The 23,426-nt window shown below is 37.2% G+C and overlaps 1 protein-coding gene and 1 long non-coding RNA gene across 3 annotated transcripts in view; both read left to right on the forward strand.

Annotated features, from left to right (window-relative positions):
* The window catches only part of GPR180 (G protein-coupled receptor 180), a 32,897-nt gene extending 24,806 nt beyond the window's left edge, over positions 1-8,091 (forward strand). For both annotated transcript variants that reach the window (XM_078366467.1, XM_017969938.4), the window contains exon 9: positions 486-8,091. In XM_078366467.1, the coding sequence (XP_078222593.1) occupies positions 486-644 (159 nt within the window). In that variant the 3' untranslated portion in view covers positions 645-8,091. The remainder of the gene's footprint in view (positions 1-485) is intronic.
* Positions 8,092-13,137: 5,046 nt separating this feature from the next.
* Positions 13,138-23,167, forward strand: LOC144581775 (uncharacterized). Its single transcript, XR_013533013.1, has 2 exons — positions 13,138-14,825; positions 16,230-23,167. It is a non-coding gene; the product is annotated as an uncharacterized LOC144581775 (long non-coding RNA).
* The last annotated feature ends 259 nt before the right edge of the window (positions 23,168-23,426 follow it).

Below are 23,426 nucleotides of genomic sequence, written 5' to 3' on the forward strand. Positions count from 1 at the left end.
AGTAGGTGTTTGAATGCACAAATGTTTCTTGAGCCTGAGGTACTTACAAAGAGTGAATAGACGGGATAGTAGTCTACAAAAATAGAGAAGCAATTTGAGAATTTTTGAAAGGGCTTTTAGAGTACTCTTTAAAGTTCAGGTAGGAGCATGCTTTATTCCTACCAATCAATTAGCTAGGAACCTGATTCTTCTTATTTACTGAAACCCTTGTTCGTAGTGCTTACCCTTAGGAACAAATGGTTTCGCCAGTTATTCTTTTGTGCCTTACTTTGTCATTTACAAACTAAGTGTTAAAGGGATTTTTATGTTTAAACAATAAGATTTCTGAGCATTAGTCAGAAAACTTTTGATAAAATGTATCTATAGTAAAGATGAAGGATAGGGTATTGCATTTATATAAAAAGTTTATATAGATTCAGGGTAAATTGAATATGATTTCTCTGTTTCTGCATGCAGTAAAAGCATTTCTTTCCTTTCCTTTTCAGGTTGTTACAATAGGTGTTATCCTTTGCCAGTCTGTTTCCATGGTTATTCTCTACAGACTCTTTCTATCTCACAGTCTATACTGGGAAGTTTCCTCACTTTCCTCAGTAACACTACCACTGACCATATCATCTGGACACAAAAGTCGCCCTCATTTCTGATACTTGATTTTTGTTGAGAGGAAAAGTGAATTGGTTAAGAGTGCAATAAGGATCCAAATACAGTGACTTTTCTTCATACATTTTGTGTGAAAACGTGAACAGCGAAAGCAGAGCATGTTATTTATATAACTGCATTTAAGCAGTACCAAAACTGAAAAAAAAGGTAATACGTGAAATGTTCTGAAATGTACTTAAACAAACTTTGAAGAAAGCGTTGTTATAAAATGATCGAAGCAATTTCTATATGGAAATAAATGTGAAAAATAACTATATGATATTTTGGTAAAATATTCACCACTTATAATGCCTCATCTTAATAGCTAACTCAGGTTTAATAGTCTTATAAAAAGTAATCAGTTAAATGATTACTTGCTTATACATATCTAAACTAGTCCAGTTATGAAATCAGTGTAATACCCTGATTTTTAAAAGTGCTGCTTTTTATGCTTTAAGGAAAATACATTTCATATTTGAATTTAAAGGAATTGAAATTGAAATTACTTCAGGAGATGAATATAAAATGTGTTCACAGTTAAATTAATAAGCTTTTGTTTATATGTGGGTGGAGTTATTCTCCATCTTTTTCTGCCATTTTTGGCTCTAGTTCAGGTCTCAGCTTGATTAGCAAAGGTTTTTGACAAACAGTTTATGAAAAAATAAAACTTAAATACATTACACGGGTTGTAAGGACAAAGGATTTTAAAATCTGGGCACTTAGGTGAAGGGACAAGCAGGTTTATGTGTTTAAAAAGAGAGAAGGGAAAAGGTACTATGTGATACGGTACTAAAATTTTAATCCCAATATAATTCATTTCTCTTACATTGAATCCCCAATCATAATTAAGCCGTATACACAGATTAAATTAACAGAAGCATTTCACATAAATGTTGGTTTCAGTCATCAACTACCCATGAACTCCTGCCCAAGGATACTTAATCAGGATTAAATTTTCTATGAATAATTGAAAAACAAAACACTCACTGGATTTGTTATAATCCGTGTTGGCACTGGATTCTAAGTAGTTGCCATCTTGAATCCTTTGTAATAAAGCCATACTTTTGTGTGTGTGTGATGCCCCAGTATTGAGTATGCTAGCTAAAAAATACCAAGTGCCTGATTAAAGAATTGCTAAATGGTTGTCAATACTTGCTGTACAAAATAAGTATTCCCATTAATAGTCACTGATTGGAAATTATTCTGTTGCTCTTTGTCAGGCTGTTGAGGCCTTTTTCTTTTTACTTCTGGCTTATTTTAAAAATATTTTTAATCTACTTTAAGCAAGAAACAGTGCACTGATCTGGTAGTTAAATATTTTAATAGCTAAAATAATGTAGTGCAACTTAAAAAGTATCTATGGCTCTGTCTTTGTTTTTCCCTTGCACCTCGTCTCATTGGAAATAACTAGTATTCTGCTCCAATTTCAGGTCAGAGTATGGGTTTGTGACTTGCAAAATGACCAAGTTACAAAGTTCAACCTGCTTATTAAATCATTTCTCTATTAGTTCTTTGTAAATCATTTAGTAAGTTAGAGCTGCACATTAAGACTAGAAAGTCTGGGTTATGTTTTAGGTGTGCATGATCGTCTGAGTGGTCATAACCTTTTCTTTTATCATGTCTCACTAGTAACCGCAGCTATTGCCTGTTGTGTTCAGCTGAGATGCAGTTAATTAAGCAGAAAAGGAAAAAGGTGAAGCCGTTTCATAAATTTTGTGAACTTGCCAAAAGGGGAAGGGAAAAATCTTTGTGTTACTTTATTCAAAGAACATAAATGACTGAATTTAACGTATATGAAATTTATTACTCTGCTTGCATTTATGAAACAAGTTTTTTAAACTTTAATTCTTAAATTTATGGTTGAAATTGCTGGTAATTTATTTTGTTATTAAAGAGCCATTGTTAAGTGAAGGAAATTAGTTGTTAATAAGTGTATAACATTGTTCTTGACTAGTTATCAGGGACAAAATTTATAGTTCATAAGTCATGACACAGTATCCCCTCTTTTTCTGAATGTTTACATAGAGATTCATCACTACAGATTTCAGAACGTTAAGTGTATACTACAAATTCTAATTAAAGATAAAAATATTTTCTATTTTGTAAGATAATGCTTTTTAATGTGTTTTTACATGTTTTTAAAAGAAAATGAATGGTTTATCCGGAGCTTTATTAATGAACGTTTCTTTTCTTCCCTTAAAAAATAGATGTTTATTTTTATTGATGTGTGTATAATGAGATGGGTGCCTACTGTGACGCATCAGGCATTTTGCTTTCATTATTATTAATCTCTAATAGCCAGGCTCCCATTTAACTGAGTATAAGAGAGAATAAATGATTTCTCTAAGGTCACCAAACTAGTTTTTCCACTTTACCTTCATGATTTAATGAACACGTATTAGCTGTGTTTTACTGAGAATGAATTGCCATCCATAATTTTCGCTGTTGATGTGAACATTAAAACTGGAATTATGCTGAAGTCAGAAAATGAGCTTGAATACCTGTAAGACCTCAGCACACTTCAGTATTTGAGCCTGGCTTTTAGCCAGACAGTATTACTGGCAGGAGCGTTAAGGAAGAAGACCTTGCTTTAGGGTAATTATTTATGATCTCCAGTAAAGTAAGTCACATCTGATGAACACAGGAGATCCACAAACCTGAGATGATCTCTAAAATAATGAGACTAGAACCTATCTGTCGACATGAACCTGGGCTCCTTCAACATGTTTCTTCTAGGAGACTGCATGTTCTTTGGAAATTGGAAACCTGGAATTATCTGTGAAACATTTTCTTAAATAGCTTCTGTGGTACCAAATCATGAGGTTGTTTTTTTTTTGTTTTTGAGAATTGATATGATTGTCAGAAGTAGCCAGATCCGGAGAGGTAATACCGTTTTTTCTTCCAACATGTATTTGTGAACTGAGAGTAAAATAATGAGATTGGTTTTCCTCTGTGATCTGAAAATAGTGTGGTAGAAGCACTGCAGCTTGATTTCTTGCAGTAGCTCTCTAAGTAATATTACTGCTTCCACACTTGGTGGCTTTCTGCCCAGCTCCAGGGGGATCATATGTATTGTGCTGTAAGGAGTGCCGGGAAGCCTGGAGGTGAGGAAAGTGGTTCTGCCCTGTAGGGCCATTTTCCTCAGTGTAGCCAAAACAGTCTCTTAAAAATAGAAGTCATCTGGATGATGAGCATACAGAAATTCTTTGTGCTAATCTTACAACTTTTTGTAACTTTGAAATTACTTCAAAAAGTTTTAAAATTATATAAATCAGATCAAACTACTACTATGTCCCTGATTTAAAAAAAAAAAAAAAAAAAAAAAACTCCATTTGCCTCTTATTGCACTGAGGAAAAAGTCCTTGCTCATTACCATGTTCTACAAGGCCCATATGATCTGGTTATCTCTTAATTTGTACCACTCTCTCACACATATCCAGCCTCATTGTCCTTCAGCATAAAAAGATGTAGCTTATATCACAGCCTCAGATACTAGGCACTAGCCATATTCGCTATCTAGGACATTCTCTCCCAGACAGTTGGGAGAGAATAGTTGGATGGCTGAATCCTCATCCTTCAGGTTCTCAGCTCAGATGATGTCTTTTAGAGAACTCACACCATCTCTGGTGGATTTATATGGTGCAGGTTAGTCAGCCTGGAGATGTGTTCCCCAGAATTCTCTCCATGTATAATTTGAGGACAATGTGGGCCATAAGAAATGTTTGATACAAGATACAGAAAGCAGAAGTAAAGCAGCAGCCAGATCTGGATTCTCTTTATAAGTGGGAGGACCAAACAAGGCACAAAGCACTGTTGCAGTTTATCCACATTATTGTTTATCTATTGGCTCATCTTGGCGTGTGGGACAACAGTCAGGCCCACAGGAACACCAGCTCCTGTTGGAATGCCTCCTCCAGCTCCTCTGGCTCCTGAGTCAGGGGTGCATTTTGCTCTGACAAAGGGTGCCAGCTTCCGCTCAACAACCCCATCATTCATACTGGAGGGTTGGAGGCAGTAAGGGACCTCTATGGCTTCTAGTCCATCCTCACAGGTTCCACTCCATTCCCACAGGTTCTCATCCTAGCAGGTTCTTTGCTTCCCCCATGTCCCATGTCTTCCCTTTCCAGCTGACAAACACAAAAGAAACAGCCTCCTATAATTCCTATAATAAGTCCCTTATTTTGAATATTAAGATGTGTGTATGTGTGTTTGATTCTAGTGGTTCTTTTCTGGTCAGACCCTGATTAACTTACCATCCTATCTAATGCTATTCCCCCATCCTAGTTCTATCATATTATCCCCTTTTTTCTTTGTTGTACTTAGCTGGTTTATCTTTGTTATCTCTCTAGAATATAAATTTTAAGTGAGTTTGTCTCTTGTTCATTGCTGTATGCCTAATACTAGGACACTCCCTGGTGAATACTAGATGCTCAAACACATTTTTGAGTGAATGAGTGAAGGTAGTGCTGAAAAAGTTTCAAATCTGTACTTAGCAGCGTAGTATCAATTAAATAATGGAACTGCCCATAGTGACTTCAGAAATGCCTTGTCTGTTCTTTGTTCAGTTGTATGGAACGTGGTATTATGTAAAAATCTTGACTGGTCAAGTAGTTGTTATAAAACATCAATTACAAGAGGATTTCTCAAGTTCTCACAGAAGCAGTTTCTCTTTATTTTGTGTAGTCCTGTAATAGGGCCATGTGTCTTGTTTCTTGGCCTGCCACAACTACATGCCCCATTTAAAAGAGAAGTTTCTAGTCAGCTAGAGGAGGGAATGTTGACAGTAGTCGGAAGCAGCTGGGAAAAGATAGAAAAACTGGAAATGACAATAACACTCAAATTGCAGCAGCCTGGGGTCATTTAGTGTAGGTGAAAGCAGCCCTGTGTATCTCAGTAGACTCTTAAGAGCTTTATTGTTCAATATATTTATGGCAGTGACCGATGGTAATCAAGAAAATATTAACTTACAAATTACGTTTAGTAACCTCCAAGAGGTATGCTAAAACCTTGTAATGTTTTCTTCTTGTTAAACAGGTAATATATGCACATTGTACAAAAACCAGAAAGTTGAAAAAGGTGGAGAAAAGTCCTTCTCCCAGTCATTTCCCTTCCCTGGATCTAACCTCTGTTACCAGTTGCTTTTTGGAAATGGCCCCATGCACATATAAACATACGTATATATGAAACACAAGTTATAGCATAGCATACAGACTTTTGCACATTCAGCAATTTATTCTGTAGCCCTGCCTACAGAGTTGTCCCATTTTTTTCACTGATTGCATAGAACTCCATTATATGGATGTATTTCGATTTTTTTAAAGAATCAGTTCTGGTACTGGACATTGTTGGTTTCCAGTCTTCTGCTAATACAGACAAGGCTGAAATTAAGACTATAATCGATAATTTGCCAAGTCTCCTCCCCTCCTCTCAAACTGCCTCCACTCCAGGTTCCAGGTCTAGATCCTTGTGATTTTCTAGGTGATAGAAGTATCTTGTTATTCATGGTGAGCTCTGATAACTATGCCTACGAGATGACTCAGATAGGCGTTGGCCACACCAGAAGACAAACCATTGGATTAGAGGGTTGGAGTTGTGAGTCATATGATATTAGCCTAACCTCTGAGGTGGAGAGAGGGGCTTGAGATTTGAGTTCAGCCTTATATAGAGATTGAGTCAGTCATGCCTGTAATGAAACCCCGAGAGAAGCTCTGGTCAGTGATGCTCAAGTGAACTTCCCTGCTTGGCAATACTCTGCATGTTCTAGGAAGGTGATGTTTCCTCAAGGACACAGAAACTTTGTGTTTGGGACCCTCCTACACCTTGCTCTATGTGTATCTTTTTTTGGCTGTTCTGATGCATATCGTTTTGCTATAAGAAACTATAATTGTATGCATAGCACTTTGCTGAGTTCTGTGAGTTGTTCTAGCTAACTATCGAGCCTGAGGGCATCGCGGGAACCCCTGAACTTGCAACCAGTGGCCAGAAGTAAGGATGGCTCTGGGAATGCCCAAGTTGCTGCTGGTTTCTGAAGTTAGGACAGTCAGTCATACGGAGAATTGGGCCCTTAACCTGTGAAGTTTGGCTTAACTTTAGCCAGTTGGTGTCAGAAACCATTGCAAATATCCTGATTATCCATGCAAAACAAAAACACTTGACAGAAAATTATGCTGCTCTCTCTGGTAGAGATAATTTTCTGTTAATTGTTTTTGTTTTTCATGGATTGTACTAGATACCGATCTGATAAGTAACTTTTATTATAGTTTTAATTTGTACTTCTCTTATTAATATATATGTTTTAAAACCATTTTCTTTTCAGTTCTATGATCTGTTAATATATTTTTCCTCCTTTTCTATTGAGTTGGTTATCTTTTTCTTATTGATTTGTTGAAACTCTTTATAAAAGAAATTGGTCATTTGTGATATGAGTTTAAAAACTGTTTCTCAATTTGTCATTTTTTACTTTTTTAATGGTATCTTTTTCTCAGATTTTTTTTTTTAATGCAGGTGGAATTATCAGTCTTTTATTTTTGTTCTTTTGTGTTCTACCTTTTCACAGGTAGAAAAGACTTATCTCTTTCAGATTGTTTAAATGCCCTGCATTTTCATCTAGTGGTTTTATTTTTTATGTTTAAATTTTTTTTATCTACCTGAAATTTATTTGCTGTTAAAATATGAACTAGAGATGCAACTTAATTTTTTTCAGATGGTTGCCCACTTACTGCAATATCATGTTATGTAATCCATCTTTTTTTTTTTTTTTTTACGGATTTGTTGCGAATTGATTTCTGGACTTTTAAGGCTATGTGATGAACTGTTGATTCGTGATCTGGTACCACACTGTTTCAATTATTGGAGTTTAAAATTGCTGTACTCTCTGGTAGGGATAATTTTCTGTTAAGTGTTTTTGCTTTTTATAATTTTCCAATTAGTCCTGCTCATATTTTATATTTTGAAATCAATTTTTCTGGTTTTTAAAAGAAAAAATCCTGTTTAGTATTCTTGGTGGAATGAATTAAATTTCCATGTCAATTTAGAGAAATTCGACCTTCTTAATGTGTGGACTGTTAAACGCACAGGTGGTAGCATGCCATTGACTCCTCAGCCAAGTGTGTTATCAGCTGTCTGAAACTGGTTTTTCCCATTGTGATCCAAGAAAATAGTATGAAATGCCTTTCTGATTTTTAATACTTATATATAATACATATTGTATATACTATATATTAAGTAATCAGAAGTATGTGTTTCTCAATCACCTTTTAAAAACTTCTTTATATAGCTCTTGTATATTTCTTGATACCCATGAACAATTTTAATATTTTCTTTCATTAAATGTTGCATATGGCTGTTGTTTTATGCATGGAAACTGTTAATTTTTGCATTTTAATTTTGTTCCCAGTCACCTAACTGAATCCTTGTAACAGTTGTAATAAATTTCTGGCTGGTTCTCTTGCATTTTCTAGGTGAACAATGATATTATTCGCTGCAAATAATTTTTGTCTTTTCTATTCCATTTTTTACCTCTAATTGTTTCCCCTTATGGCTGGTATCTCCAGAACAGTGCTTTTTGCTTTTTTTGTTTTAGAAAGATAGGGGCTTGCTTTGTCACCCAGGCTGGAGTGCAGTGGCATGATCACAGCTCACTGCAACCTCAAACTCCTAGGCTCAAGCTACATTCCTACCTCAGACTCCTGAGTAGCTAGGACTATAGGTGCATACCGCCACACCTGGCTAATTTTTTAATTTTTTTATAGTGTCAATCTCACTATGTTGCCCAAGTGGATCTTAAACTCCTGGCCTCAAGTGATCCTCCTGCCTCTGCCTTCCAAAACTCTGGGATTACAGGTCATGAGCCACTGTGCTCAGCCTAGAACAATGTTAAATTTTGATTTATGCGATGGTAAGATTTCTGTTTTCCACATGTGGTGGTTCCAAGTAGACTTTAAAAAGCTAAATATGTATATTGTAATCCCTACTAGAGCATTAAAAATTTGAAAGACTGTACAAACAGATATTGTCAAAAATACAATGGGAAAATTAAAATTAAATAATCCCCAAAATAGAGAAAAGTTGCAACAGGAATTTAAAACAAAACATGAAGCCAGGAAAACAAGCAGAAAACAAAATGTTAGCACTAAATCCAAACACATTAATAATTACATTAAATGTAAATGATGTAAAGATGCCAATTAAAAGACAGAGATTGTCAGTTTTTTTAAGTGACCCAGCTATCTATATACTATTTGCAAGAAATTCACTTCAAATATAGTGATATAAGTAAGTTAAAAATAAAATGATGGGAAAAGATATATCCATGTATCTTAGTCTATTCAGGCTGTTATAATGAAACACCTTAGACTGAGTAATTTATAAACAAGAGAAATTTATTGCTCATCATTCTGGAGGCTGTGAAGTCTAAGATCAAGGTGCTGGCAGATTCAGTGTCTGGTGAGGGCTTGCACTCAGCTTCAAAGATGATGACTTCTTGCTGCATCCTCACAAATACAGATGGGGCCAGGGGAGTCTCTTGGGCCTTTTTATAAGGACACTAATCCAATTCATGAGGGCTGAGCTCTCATGATTTAATCACTTCCCACAGACCCCCACCTCCCAACATCATCACATAAGGTATCTCATTCCACATACAGATTTTGGGGGGACACCAGCATTCAGACCCTAGCACCATGCAAACAATAAAAGCTAGAATAGCTATATTAATATAAAAGTAGACTTTAGAGTAACAAAAATTACCAGGGATAAAGCAAAGATAAAACAATCACTAAGAAGACATTACAGTCTTAAATGTACACACCAAACAACAAATCTTCCAAATTCATGCAGCAAAGACTGACAGAACTGAAACAGGAAATAGACAAGTTCATAATCATAGTTGGAGATTAATATGGTTTGGATCTGTGTCGCTGCCCAAATCTCATGTCAAATTGTAATCCCCAAAGTTGGAGGTGGAGCCTGGTGGGAAGTAATTGGATCATGGGGGCAGTTTCTATTGAATGGTAAAACACCATCCTCTTGGTACGGTCCTTGAGATAGTTCTCATGAGATCTAGTTGTTTAAAAGTGTGTAGCATCTCCCCACCCTCTTGCTCCTGCAATGTAAGACATGCCTGCTCCTGCTTTGCCTTCTGTTATGACTAAGTTTCCTGGAGCCTCCCCAGAAGAAAAGCAGATGCCAGCATCATGCTTTCTGTACAGCCTGCAGAACCAGGAGCCAATTAGACCTCTAAATTGTCCAATCTCAGGTATATACAGCAATTCAAGAATGGCCTAATACAGAGACTTCAACTATCTTTTCAGGTGTCAATACAACTAGTAGACAGAAAATCAGCTAGAATATCGAACAACTGAACAGCACTGACATCAGCTGGGTCTAACTGGCATTTATACATCACTGAACCCATCCTCAGGAAAATACACTATTTTCAGGCGTACATGGACCATTCACCAAGGCAGACCATATCCTGTCTTGGGTTATAAACTGTAACAAATCTGAACATTGAAATCATGCAAAGTATGTTTCCTGATCATAATTAGTAACAGATATGACTTCAAAATCTACAAATGCTTGAAAACCGAACACTTCAAAATCATCCGTGGTTTAACAAATGCTTTTTAAACTGGCTGAAAAATGAAAATACAGCATATCAAAATTTGTGAGGGGCAGCTAAAGTATTTCTTAGGAGAAAATATATAGCATTAAGTGCTAATATAGAAAAAAGAAAGGTCTTGAGTCAATAAGCCTTCAACTTAAAAATGAAAACCCTAAAGCAAGCAGAAAGAAGGAAATAATAAAGAGCAGGTATCAATGAATCTGATTATAGAAAAACCATAGAGAAAAATCAATAAAACCAAAAGCTCATTCTTTGAAAAGATCAGTAAAATTTATAAGCCTCTAGCAAGACTGACAAAAGAAAAAAGATACAAATTACTTATATCAGGAATAAAAGGTGATACCAGACTGCAGACATTAACAGAACAGTAAGAAAATACTACAAAAAATTCTCTACTAACAAAAATATGGCAATTGAGATGAAATAACCAGTTCCCTGAAGATTATATAGCAAGAACTATAAAAGGTCTGAGATTTTACCATACTTACAAGCTAACTAGTTAACCTGTTATAGCAAGCACCAAAGCTTCATATTGGTTTATACTGGTTATACATATATCTGAAGTTTATGGAGGCAATACAGGCAGGACTACATGAATATAACACATGCAGTGGATTTATGCTGCACCCAAGGAACCCTTAACCTAGACAGTTTATCTCCTTTATAACTGGTTCTTTGTAAAGGGGAAATATTTCCTCATCCTGCTCACCAGATACATAACCTTCAGACATGGCCTAGATCAAGAGTAGTTAGAAACTCGTATTCTTGGTCTGCCCATTAGGAACATGCAGGGATGCAAAAGGATGGTAGATTGTCTCTCCCAACATCACAAACTACCCACACCCACTCAAGAAATAAATATCCAAAATAGTCCTGTAACTATTAAGGAAATTGAATTCTTGTTTAAATGACTTTTGAAATAGAAATCTCTAGTCCCAGATGGTTTCATGGGTAAATTCCACCAAACATTAAAAGAAATAACATTGATTCTGCACAATCTATTCCAGAAAAATAGAAGAGGTGGGAGAGAAAGGTGCAAAGGCAAATCTGTGAAGAAAGGAATGCTTTTGCCACAAACGATGTTGAAACTATTCGACATCCATATGCAAATAAATGAACCTCAACCTAATTCTCACACCTTGTATTCATCTGTTTTCACACTGCTGGTAAAGACATACCCAAGACTGGGTAATTGATAACAAAAAGGATGTTTAATAGACTCACAGTTCCACGTGGCTAGGGAGACCTCACCGTCATGGGGGAAGGCAAAAGGCATGTCCCACATGGCAGCAGACAAGAGAATAAGAGCCAAGTGAAAGGGGATTCCCCTTATAAAACCATCAGATCTCGTGAGACTTACTACCAGGAGAACAGTATAAGGGAAACCACCCCAGTGATTCAATTATCTCCCACCAGGTCCTTCCCACAACGTGTGGGAATTATGGGAGCCACAATTCAAGATGAGATTTGGGTGGGGACACAGCCATACCATATCACACATACAAATATTAACACAAAGTGAATCACAGATCTAAATGTAAAACATTATAAAACTTTTAGAATGCAAGAGAAAATCTTTGTGACAAGGTTATGCAAAGAATTCTTAAACATCTAAAGCATAATCCACAGGATAAAAAATAACAAACTTGACTTCAAAATGAGAAATTTGTTCTGCAAAAGACACTGTCAAGAGAATGAATAGATAGGTGATAGTCTGGGAGAATATTTGTAAACGTGATAAAGCTTGATAAAGAATTTATATAAAGCATGTATAAAGAACTCTTAAAACTCTACAGTGAGGAGACAACCCAATTAAAAGATGAGCCAAAATAATAAACAGACATTTCACCAAAGACAATAAATATGGAGTTGGCAAATTAACACATGAGAAGATGTTCAATATAATTAGTCATTAGGGAAATGCAAATTAAGAAGATGGAGAGATACCACTAGACATCTATTAAAATAGCTAAAATAAAAATATGGAAATTACCAAGTCCTGGCAAGGATATGGAGCAACTGGAACTCTCCTATATTGCTTGTGGGAATGGAAAATAGGAGAGCCATTCTGAACAACAGTTTTGCAGTTTCTTATAAAGTTAACAAATTACCATATGGCCCATCAATTCCACTCCTCAGTATTAACTCTAGAGAAATAAATGGTTCATACAAAAACCTGTACATAGTGTTTATAGCAGCTCTATTCATAATTATCAAAAGCTGTTAATAACCCAGATGTCCTAATTGATAAAGTATGATCTAAATTGATAAAGTATGATCTATCCCTACAAAGGAATAATATTAATAATAAAAGGAAACTATTGATTCATACAACCTGTATGAGAACCAAAGGCCTTATGTTGGTCAAAAGAAGCAAGTCTTAAAAAGTTACATTTTATTTTATGATTCAATTTAGATGGCATTCTGACAGAGACAAAGCCACAGTAATGGGGAAAAGATCGGTGATTGCCAGGAGTTACAGGTGAGGGCAGGGTATTGATTACAAAGGGATAACACCAAGGAGTTTTGAGGGAGGTGGTGAAACTGTTCTGTATCTTGACTGTGTAGGTGTTATCTCAGTCTATATGTGTGTTAAAATTCAAAGTATTGTACATCAAAGAAGTCAGTTTTACTGTATCATGTTTTTAAAAAAATTTTTAAGATAATTTTTTAAATGAATGTTGGATATTGTTTAATGCCTTTTTATCATCCAAAAATATGATGATATAATTTTTCTCTTTTGCATATGGTGAGCAGTAGTAAGAGATTTTCTGATGTTGAACCATCATTCAATGCATTTTGGAAAGTTTTATCACAAATTGATGAAATTTAAAAATCTGAATACTTAATAGGATATAAACTCTAGCAGTATGAAGAATGAGAAACAAATAGAACACTCATTCTTCATACTGCTAGAGTTTATTCTCAAGTCATATCTGTTTGCTCTGAAAAGTCTATTTAAAATCAGTTGTACTATTTGTTTGTTTCTTTTTTTTTTTTTTTTTTTTTTGAGACATAGTCTTGCTCTGTTGCCCAGGCTGGAGTGCAGTGGTGCCATCTCAGCTGACTGCAACCTCCGCTTCCTGGGTTCAAGCAATTCTGCTTCAACTTCCTAAGTAGCTGGGATTACAGGCTCCCACCACCATGCCCAGCTAATTTTTGTATTTTTAGTAGAGACGGGGTTTCACCGTCTAGTAAGACTAATCTCGAACTCCCAACCTTAACTGATCCACCTGCCTTGGCCTCCCGAAGTGCTGGGATTACAGGTGTGAGCCACAACGCTCGGCCAGTTGTACTATTTGAATGTTTGCTTTATACATCAATTATATTTCAGATTTATTTCCACTAGGTGCTTTAGAATATGGCTGGTTAGGTATAAAACATGTTGAAATCTTTCACAATTAGAAGGTATTACGATATACTGGAGAAGAGCATGGCCTCTGTGGCAAGACAGACCTGAATTCAAATCCTGGCTCTGCCATTTTTCAACAATGATCTCATCTGTAATCTGGTTCAGAGCAAACAGTGATTCTTTTAGTACAGGAAAAGAGTCCTATAAGATAGAGTGAGAAGTGGCCAGATATGAGAGATAAGTTCTAATATTAAACACTCATGGGCTTGTTGTAAAAACTATGTATGGTGCTTGTCGCCACTCAGTGCAATGCTCATTATTTATAGACCTAAAGGTTGTATGTAAAATTTTCAGTGAGCCTGAGGTTCTTCCTAATCTGTCTGTTCGTGGAAATAATATTTAAATGTCCATGAGATGAAATGTTTGTTTTAAATAATCGTACATATGTGGTTAGAACAGAAAGTAGGTGTGTTTGGGATATGTTCAAGATTCTATCTAATTCACACATGACTGCATTCCAACTTACTCCCACACAAAATAAACTTTTAAATCTCTTGGCTAGCCTGTGAGCCTTATAGATCTTTCAGAAGATTAGTTTTTAAGACTTACTCAGAAGTCAGTGTTTGTAAAAGGCTTTTTTTTGGCAAAGGGGCTGGGGGAAGGTAAGAGACGGATTGTTTAAGTGCAAAGTCCTTTCTTTCTTGGTACACCACAAATTGCTCTAACTTATTTTCCTCATCAAATTACTAGACTATGTTTCATTTCATTTTGTAAAGACAACAGCTTTTGCGGAAATAAATGATACCTGATAGTTGTTAAATTTTAATGTTTCCTAACTAACAATTCTTTTAAATCCCTGTGAATTCTATCTTTGATTGTTCTTCAAAGAATGTAGAGTGGTTCATAAAGTTAACCTGAGAATTCAAGATGGAAAATGTTCCTGGCATAGTAAGGTCAGGTTTTAAGCACATAGCAAAAATTGCAGATTATGGCTTCTGTGTAGATTTCAAGGTCATAGGTCATTCACATTTTAAAATATAAATTCCCTTTTAGAGAGCAACATTTCACTGCCTGCTCTTCAGCTTCCAGGAAGCCCTCTCTCAGACCCCAGCTCTCCTCACTCTATCCAGTGAGACCTCTTCAGTGTACTAAAAGAACCACCCTTTGCTCCAGACCAGATGTTTTCCTCCGGGGCTCTGCTTTAAGTCGGTAAGGCAATATTTTCTGCCCCTTGTCTTCTCTGTATTTTTCATACTTCTCCTCTTTATCATAACGTTGTTTTGGTGTTTCTGATTCTTGATGATACACCACTGTCAGCTCAAGCTTTGCTGAGTTTCAACAGCTGTGACATGTCTAAACTGCATTATCTTGAAAGTGTTGGCTCTAGTGAAAACTAGAAAGGAGCCAAATTAATAAAACAAAACATTTCAAAGGGTTCCTGTGGATACATCCTGAAACTAGGACGTATACACTGAGTTGAGCTGACTCACTCAGCCTGCAATAGCCTCTTCGACACTGCTGCATCGTTTGTGTACACACTAATACATGCTTGAAGAGAACTGGAGCATCTGATGATTGCAATCACATCACTAAAGGTGCACCTTTTTGCCTATGAGATCCATTCTTAAATGGGTTATTGTGTTTGAAGTGATTTATTACAATCTTTAGAGATAAAATATAAATACCATACCAGGGGTGTGGAAACCAAGGTACAAAATGATATGTTTTATGTAGAGGAGTAATCAGAAAATAATGAGTATGCATTCTAATAAGAATAAAGTCACCAGAGCTGATTGAAAAGACTTCCTTTTATTGCAAGTTGAGCCTGTGCAGAGCTGAACTGAGGCAGTAATAACATGATGCTATGTTCCTTTGCATCTGGTTTTATGAGATCTTTATGTGTCCAGTGTGACTTTCCTCTTTATATATTCATGTTTTAGTTTTAATATATCTGCTTTGAGTTGGATTTTTTTTAAGGAGCTTCAGGGCAGGAATGTAAACACTGCTATACAGCCCCTGGGTTGTAAGTGGTAGGGGTGGAGGTGGTGTCAGCGGAGGAGTCAGAAAAGGAGGAATATATTCTGAAGTGAAGATCAGCTTATTTTTTATTTGAAAAGGAAATGCTTTTTATCTCCATATAAATAATGACTTCTTTTCTGGGTTATTTGCCTATGCTTGGCCTTTTCTGTTAGCTCTCCATTTTTTTTTGCTTTCTAAGAACTGTGGCTACAATGCATATTGAAAATATTTTTCCTGCTTTGTGCTTTGCTTTTCGGTTTTTTATATACTTGTTTTGGCATACAGAAATTTAAAGTTTTTATGTCATCAAGTATGTGTATATTTTCCTCTGGGGTTCCCGCGTTTGGTGTTCTTCAGTATCCAAGATTCCATCTCACTGGTATATACTCTAATGCCATGTCTTTGAGTTTTTACAATAAATCTTTAATCTATTTAGAATTTATTTTGATATAAAAGACTAGTTCTCATCCAGGCTATGCATTAGAATCAAATGAGAAAAAAAAAATATTTGTGCCTAGATTCCATCCCAGACTGATTCATCGAGAATCTCAGAGGGTGGGGTGTGGCCAATGTATTGTTTCTGAATTTCTGCAGGAGACTTGAGATGTGCAACCAGATTCGAGAACCACTGTGTAAAGGGTCAGGTAGGGATCCAACATTTTCTTTTTCCAAATTGTTCCAATCCACCCTGCAAAGACATTTTTGAAGAATATTGATGTGCAATTTGTCATGATAAAATAAGCATTAAGTTAAAAAAAAGGATGAAAACTTCATATATGCCAATATTCTCCAATTCCACTTTTGCACTGAAAAAAATACAACCAAATCTTGGTGATTATCTCAGGGTGGTGGAATTTACATTTTCTTATTTGTCCTTTTTTTCATTTTCCAAATACTCTGACAGAGATCATGTTTTACTCGTATATTGATAAGTTATGAAAGAACTTTCACTCTTGTTGCCCAGGCTGGAGTGCAATGGTGCGATCTTGGCTCACTGCAACCTCCACCTCCCAGGTTGAAGCGATTCTCCTGCCTCAGCCTCCCAAGTAGCTGGAATTACATGCAGGTAGCACCACACTTGGCTAATTTTGTATTTTTAATAGAGACAGGGTCACCATGTTGGTGAAGTTGGCCTCAAACTCCTGACCTCAGGTGATCCGCCCACCTCGGCCTCCCAAATTACTGGGATTACAGGCTTGAGCCACCACATCCGGCCTATTTTTATTTTTTATTTTCTGGTCATTTTTTTAAAAGTGCATAGAAGAGTACTTTGACAGCCCTAGGATCTTCCCTAAATGCTAGAGTGCAGCAACGGAATGTGAAACATGTTATCCTCAACATTTGACTAGTTTGATCAGAGCAGAGTGGCAATTCTTAAAATCTTAGATCTGAAAAGGAGTCTTGGAGATTCTATTAAAATAATCCCCTTATTTTACTGACCAGTAATCTAAAGCCTCCAGAGATAAAAATTTGCTGAGGACCATGTGGTCACACAGAGGCAGAATCAGGACCACAACAGGCAAAACTGATCTATGGTGAGAGAAATAAGAACAGTGAGAGCTGATTAGAAGGGGACACAAGATCACTTTCTGGGGTGTTGGAAATATTCTTATTCTGATTTGATGTTGGTTACATGGATGTATACATTTATCAAAATTCACCAAAATTTACCCTTAAGATGCATGCATTTTATTCTATGTAAATTTTACCCAAAAATGTTTTTTAAAGATGCCATTTTAATCAGAGCTGTGAAGGGAGCTAACAAATAAAGTTGTTCCACATCTGATGGGGGCTTAATTAACTAGGCACAAAGCATACAAGCAAAATTCATATTGTACTTAAAATCTGGTCACTAAGTTATAGAGTAGATTTTACTCTACTGAATACATTAAATGTAATGGAAGCATTACATAGAAGAACTGGAAATGTATTATTTTGTTTTACTTAGTCTAGCTAAACCCATTGGAATGTTAGATTACTTTGGATTTTAATATTTTGAGAAGACTACTGAAGAGAGTAAAAGAACATTAGCTAAAACAATGTGAAGTAGATCCTATGACGAAATGTTAAATGACAGACAGTTATAAAGATTGAAGAACAGGCTGAGGGGACTTCTTAAAAACAAAAATGTAAATGAGGCTGGGCGAGGTGGCTCACACCTGTAATCCAGCAATTTGGAAGGCTGGGGTGGGAGGATCACTTGAGCCCAAGAGTTTGAGACCAGACTGGCAACATAGTGAGACTCCATCTCTACAAATACATATGTGTGTGTGTGTGTGTGTGTGTGTGTGTGTGTGTGTGTGTGTAATGGTGGTAAGCGCCTGTATTCCAGCTACTCAGGAGGCAGAGATGGGAGGATCGCTTGAGCCCCCAGGAGTTTGAGCTGCTGTGAGCTATGATATCACCCTGCTGTACTCCCCAGCCCGAGCAACACAGCAAGACTATTTTTTTTTAAAAGCAAATGAAGGGGAAGTATAGGATGTGCGAGACATAGCTCTTTTATATTTCACAGATAAGAGAATTATATGCAATAATTCAAAACTATGGTAAAAGCAATTTAAGTTAGATTTTAAGAAAGAACTCAGAGACTGGGCATGCTCTCCCCTGCTGAAAGTCAGCTGCCGTAGTCCGATGCTGGTGATGCTGCCTGGAAGCAGAGAAAAGGATAACTGGCCACTGAGAGCCTCTCTCAGCCCTGAGTTGGGGACCACAGGACATCAGAGGGTATGAATTAATGGAATCCATGAAAGGAAAACCTTAAGTCAGTCCACATCCTCATTCATTTTGGCTCTCATCAATTATTGAAAGAAGGAAAGTGTTTGTTAATTTTTTAAAAAAAAGATTAATAAGAATCCTCTGGCTTTTGATCTTCAGGGTTCAACTTAGGTATGAGCTCCTCTGGGAAGCCTCTCTGGCTGCGGTCCCCCAGGTGGGTTAGATACCCCTCCTTTATGCTCCTGTGGTTCTTGCCTTGCCATACTGTACTTCCATTTTCCATTTTTTTCCTCTTCTCTACACTTTGAGCTCCTTGAGGGCAAGAAGTGTATAACTAGTCTGTTCTCAAAACTTAGCAGGGAGGGGGACTCAAGATGGCGCTGTGAGAACAACCCAGGATTGGAGCCCGTGTTGAATTCGCAAACGGGACATGGATGAATCTGGAGAACATCATCCTCAGCAAACTGACACAAGAACAGAAAATGAAACACCGCATATTCTCACTCATAGGTGGGTGATGAAAAATGAGAACACATGGACACAGAAAGGGGAGTACTAAACACTGGGGTCTATTGGGGGGAAAAGGGGAGGGCCAGTGGGAGGGGGAGGTGGGGAGGGATAGCCTGGGGAGAAAAGCCAAATGTGGGTGAAGGGGAGAAGAAAAGAAAGCACACTGCCATGTGTGTACCTACACAACTGTCTTGCATGCTCTGCTCATGTACCCCAAAACCTATAATCCAATAAAAAATAAAAAATAAAAAAAAATAAAAAAAAAAAAACTTAGCAGGAAGCCTAACACGGAATAGGCACTCAATAAATATTTGTTGAAAGATGACCACTAATCCACCTAGATAAGTTTGCCAATAGGAACAATGACTTCCTAATGGCTACATGCAGGAAGGAAGACCAGGCTGGTCTCAAAAACTCCTGGGCTTAAGCAATCCTGGGCAATATAGTGAGATCTCATCTCTACAAAAAAAAAAAAAAAATTAGCTGGGCAAGTACAAACTATACAAAAACATAAAAAATACAAAAATTAGTCTCAGCTACTTGGGAGACTAAAGTGGGAGGGTCCCCTGAGCCCATGAGCTGCAATGAGCCATAATCACACCACTGCACTCCACTCTGGGTGACAGAGACCCTGTCTCAAAAGAAGAAAGAAGTATTTTTTTGTGTTAATTGAAAATTCCTTTATTCTCATACTCCATTGCAAAACTAAATACGCAGGAAAATTGGAGGAATTTAATAGGGAAAAATTAGAAAGTATAATCAAGCAAAGAATATTCCAAGCCAAAAAAACCCCAGAAAAACCTGCTTCTACCAGCTAGACATCACTGTTAATAAATTTGTGTATATTGCAGATTTTTCCCCTTAAGGTTAAGTGTAATGTAAATATCATGCACATATTAAATGGGATAATACTATAATATTACTTCATCATGTTCAGCATATATTAATTTTTAACACCAGTTAAAATGCCTGAACACTATTCCACTGTGTGAACATACCTCGGCTTATTTAACGAATTCCTAGATATGTGGATTTTCCATTTTTCATTGTTAAACAATGCTAAATCATTTCCTAAGATTTGTAAAGGCAAGCAGCCTCTGGGAAGGCAGCATCACAGAAATGCATCTTCACTGAACGTTCCACTAGACTGGAATGGACCTGCTTTATCGGTCCCTCCCTCTGGCATGTGGTAGGCACTAGGTGAGTTTTACAGGATAGCAAAGGGGAGTAAGGGCAGGTTTCCATGATAGTAGCCTTTCCCCTCTGTAGTGAAGTTCTCCACTTCTTATTCAATTCTGGATTTCTATTCCACACCCAAATTCACTTTCTTTCTTTCTTTGCAGTGTACTCATTTATTCATAGCACAAATGTAATGGTATTCCTGCTATTAGTCTAAGTTTGTTTTAATTTCCTTCCTGCTTGTAGTGTTTTCATAGTTTGTCTTTATAGGCAATATTAATTTATGATCTCAATTCATTGTACCTTTTAAACTTTACATAGCACATTATATAATGCCAGGCATTTGTGAAAGCTTCATAAATAACATTTGATCATGTTATTGAGTTCCTACTGTATCTTCTTTCATTGGTGAAGTTTTACTCACTGCCTGCTATGTCCCAAGGGGTGTGTTAGAGGTGAACATACAAAGGAATGAGAAAGGGGATGGAGGCTCTGTCCTCAGAAATCTCTTACAGATAATGGATAGACATGGAATCAGATAATGGCATTACAGAGAGTAAATACCAGAGGAGTTCTGCACACAGTTCAGTGGAAAGACTGGAGAAAGCATCTCTGGGGTTTTGATGGTGGAAAGGGAGGGCTTCGTGGCGATGAAATTCAAGGTGAAGATACTGGAATCTTGAAGAATGAGCCAGGAAGTTTACCAGAAGAAGGTAGGACATTCTAAGCAAATTAAATGACCATGCAAAGCAGAGGTTTGAATGAGCACATTTGGGGAAATACATGTTGTTTGGTAAGGATAGAGGGCAGGGTACAAGTTGGAGAGTTCCAGAGAGGCTAGCAAGGTGGCCAGATCAAAAAGCCTTTTGAATATCAGACTAAGGAATACAAATTGTATTCATGTATTTATTTTTAAGGTAGGGTTTCACTCTGTCGCCCAGGCTGGAGTGCCATGCTGCAAACTGGGCTCACTGCAGCCTCTTCCTCCTGGGTTCAGGTTCAAGTGATCCTTGTGCTTCAGCCTCTGGTGTAGCTGGAACTTCAGGTACCTGCACCGTACCTGGCTAATTTTTGTATTTTTGGTAGATACAGGGTCTCACCATATTGGCCAGGCCGGTCTCAAACTCCTGGGCTCAAGCCATCCACCTGCCTCAGCCTCCCAAAGTGCTGAGATTACAGGCATGAGCCACGCCTGGCCTATTTTTTATTTACTTATTTATTTATTTATTTTTGAGGCAGGGTCTGGCTCTGTTTCCCAGGCGAAAGTGCTGTGGCACAATCATGGCTCACTACAGCCTCGACCTCCCGGGGGGCAAGCAATCTTCCCACCTCATTAAAAAAATTTTTTTGTAGAGATGAGGTCTCACTATGCTGCCCAGGCTGCTCTGGAACTCCTGGGCTCAAGTGAGCTGGGTCCTCTGCCCAGAGTCTTATAAAGCTTCAACAAAGGTGTCAGAGTGGCTGTGTTCTTTTCTGCAGCCCATAATGTCCTCCCAAGCAAAAGCCCATGTGGTCGTTAGCAGAATTCAGTCCCTGTTCTCTTACTGGCTGTCAGCTACAGCCACTCCTAGCGTCTAGAGGCTGCTCCTAATTTCTTGCCTCACAGGTCCTCTCTAGACCCTCTTTAAAGGACTCGCCTGATTAGATCAGGCCCACCCAGGCTTTTCTCTCTTTTGATTAACTCAAGGCCAGCTGCAGAGGGACTGGAATTACATCTGCACAATCCCTTCACTTTTGCCACGTGGGGAATCACTGGAAGGCTCTCATCACATTCATGGTCCTGCTCACGCTCAAGAATGTGGGTCCCTGGGGCATCTTAGAATTCTGCCTACCACAGAGAGTGCATCATAAATTAAAACAGAAAGTACATAAAGAAGGGCAATTTCATTGGGGTTAAATATTGAATTTTGTCTTCAAATTAATTTTGTTTGAAATGTCTGTGTCATTTGGTGGAGAATGCTGTATTTGGTGACTTTCTACATAGTACCCGTGGGCTCTGGCACACATTTTGTGTCAGCCCAAATCCTACAAAATGATCTTCCTGATCACTGTAGTCACCCCACGGAACAAAAGTAGTAATCACGTGAATGACAAGAGCATTTTAAAATACCTTTGCATCATTACAATCTTAATGTAAAAGATCCATCTTATATGCTTTCACTTCACTTACAGTTTTGTGTATGTGACACACATATACACACGCGTCTTGAATAATGTAAAATTATTTCACATTATATATTTGCTTCTAGGTAGTATGAGGTATTCCTGTGTAAGGTATATGTACAAAATGCTTCTTCGACCTATTTTACCAACAGTATACATTTATTCTCCAATACTTCTGGATTCTCCAGCTTCAGGACAGAAACAAAACCACATTCTTTCTTATGCTTTGAATTTTAAGAAAAAGTATCTTTATAATGACATGTTATTATGTACTTCTGCAGAGTGTAGCCTTCATGCAGTAAACATAGTTTATGTGATGCCTGATACTACACAGTTGATGTTGGTGAATGTTGCCATATTTACATTTATAGCACGTGGGTTGGCATTTTAAAGGAAAAGCCTGTGTTCCAGCTACACAATTGCCCCACTGAGGTTAAAACAGTTGCCAGCTGAGAAGAGGCACTGCCTGAAGCCTTTGAGACTCTCTTTAACTACAAGAACAACATCAAACAAGATGGTGGATGGCTTCATTAGCAGCGTGTTTGAATAGCATTTTCTCACTTTAAGATAAAAATGTTCTGAAGAGTTTGTTTAAGTCTACTAATGCATATTTCATCCCAGATGGAGAAAGCACACCGGGGAATATTGCACAAACAACCAGTCCATGAACTCGCTCACCCTCTGTGTTCAAGTGGTGTGTGTTATCTGAAGAGGATGGGGCTGCATATTTGATGGCACCGAGTCTTTTCAAACATGGTTTTGCTGTTGTCGTTTAGTTTTGCTCGCCTTGTGAAACAACTGAATTCTCATTCGCACTTTAGGAGGATAGTACATTGTTGAGAAAGTAAATTAGATCAGTATGTATTTAGCAAACACCTAATTTTAGGATTTTTAAAACTCTCTCTCCTAAAGAATTCTATGAGGCTGAAACTTTACGTGGAATACAAAATTAAAAGGTTTACAAATAAGTATGTTTTGCAGTGTCATATAATGATTTAAATTTACGAGTTAAAAAAAAAAATCTTTGAAGTGTATCAGCCCTTACATGTTCACAAGATCTGGAGGATCAGGGCCCTCATTTGCATTTTTGTATTTTCTTTAGCTCAAAATAGATTTGATTAAAAAACAAAATTTGGCACAAGATTAATCCATAATAGGATTTTATTGCTTCTGTTATTTTTTAAAAAACAATGTTATGCTTTGAGGTGCGATTAGCTCATAAGT

This window comes from Callithrix jacchus, chromosome 1 (assembly GCF_049354715.1).
Source record: "Callithrix jacchus isolate 240 chromosome 1, calJac240_pri, whole genome shotgun sequence".
Lineage (NCBI taxonomy): Eukaryota > Metazoa > Chordata > Mammalia > Primates > Cebidae > Callithrix > Callithrix jacchus.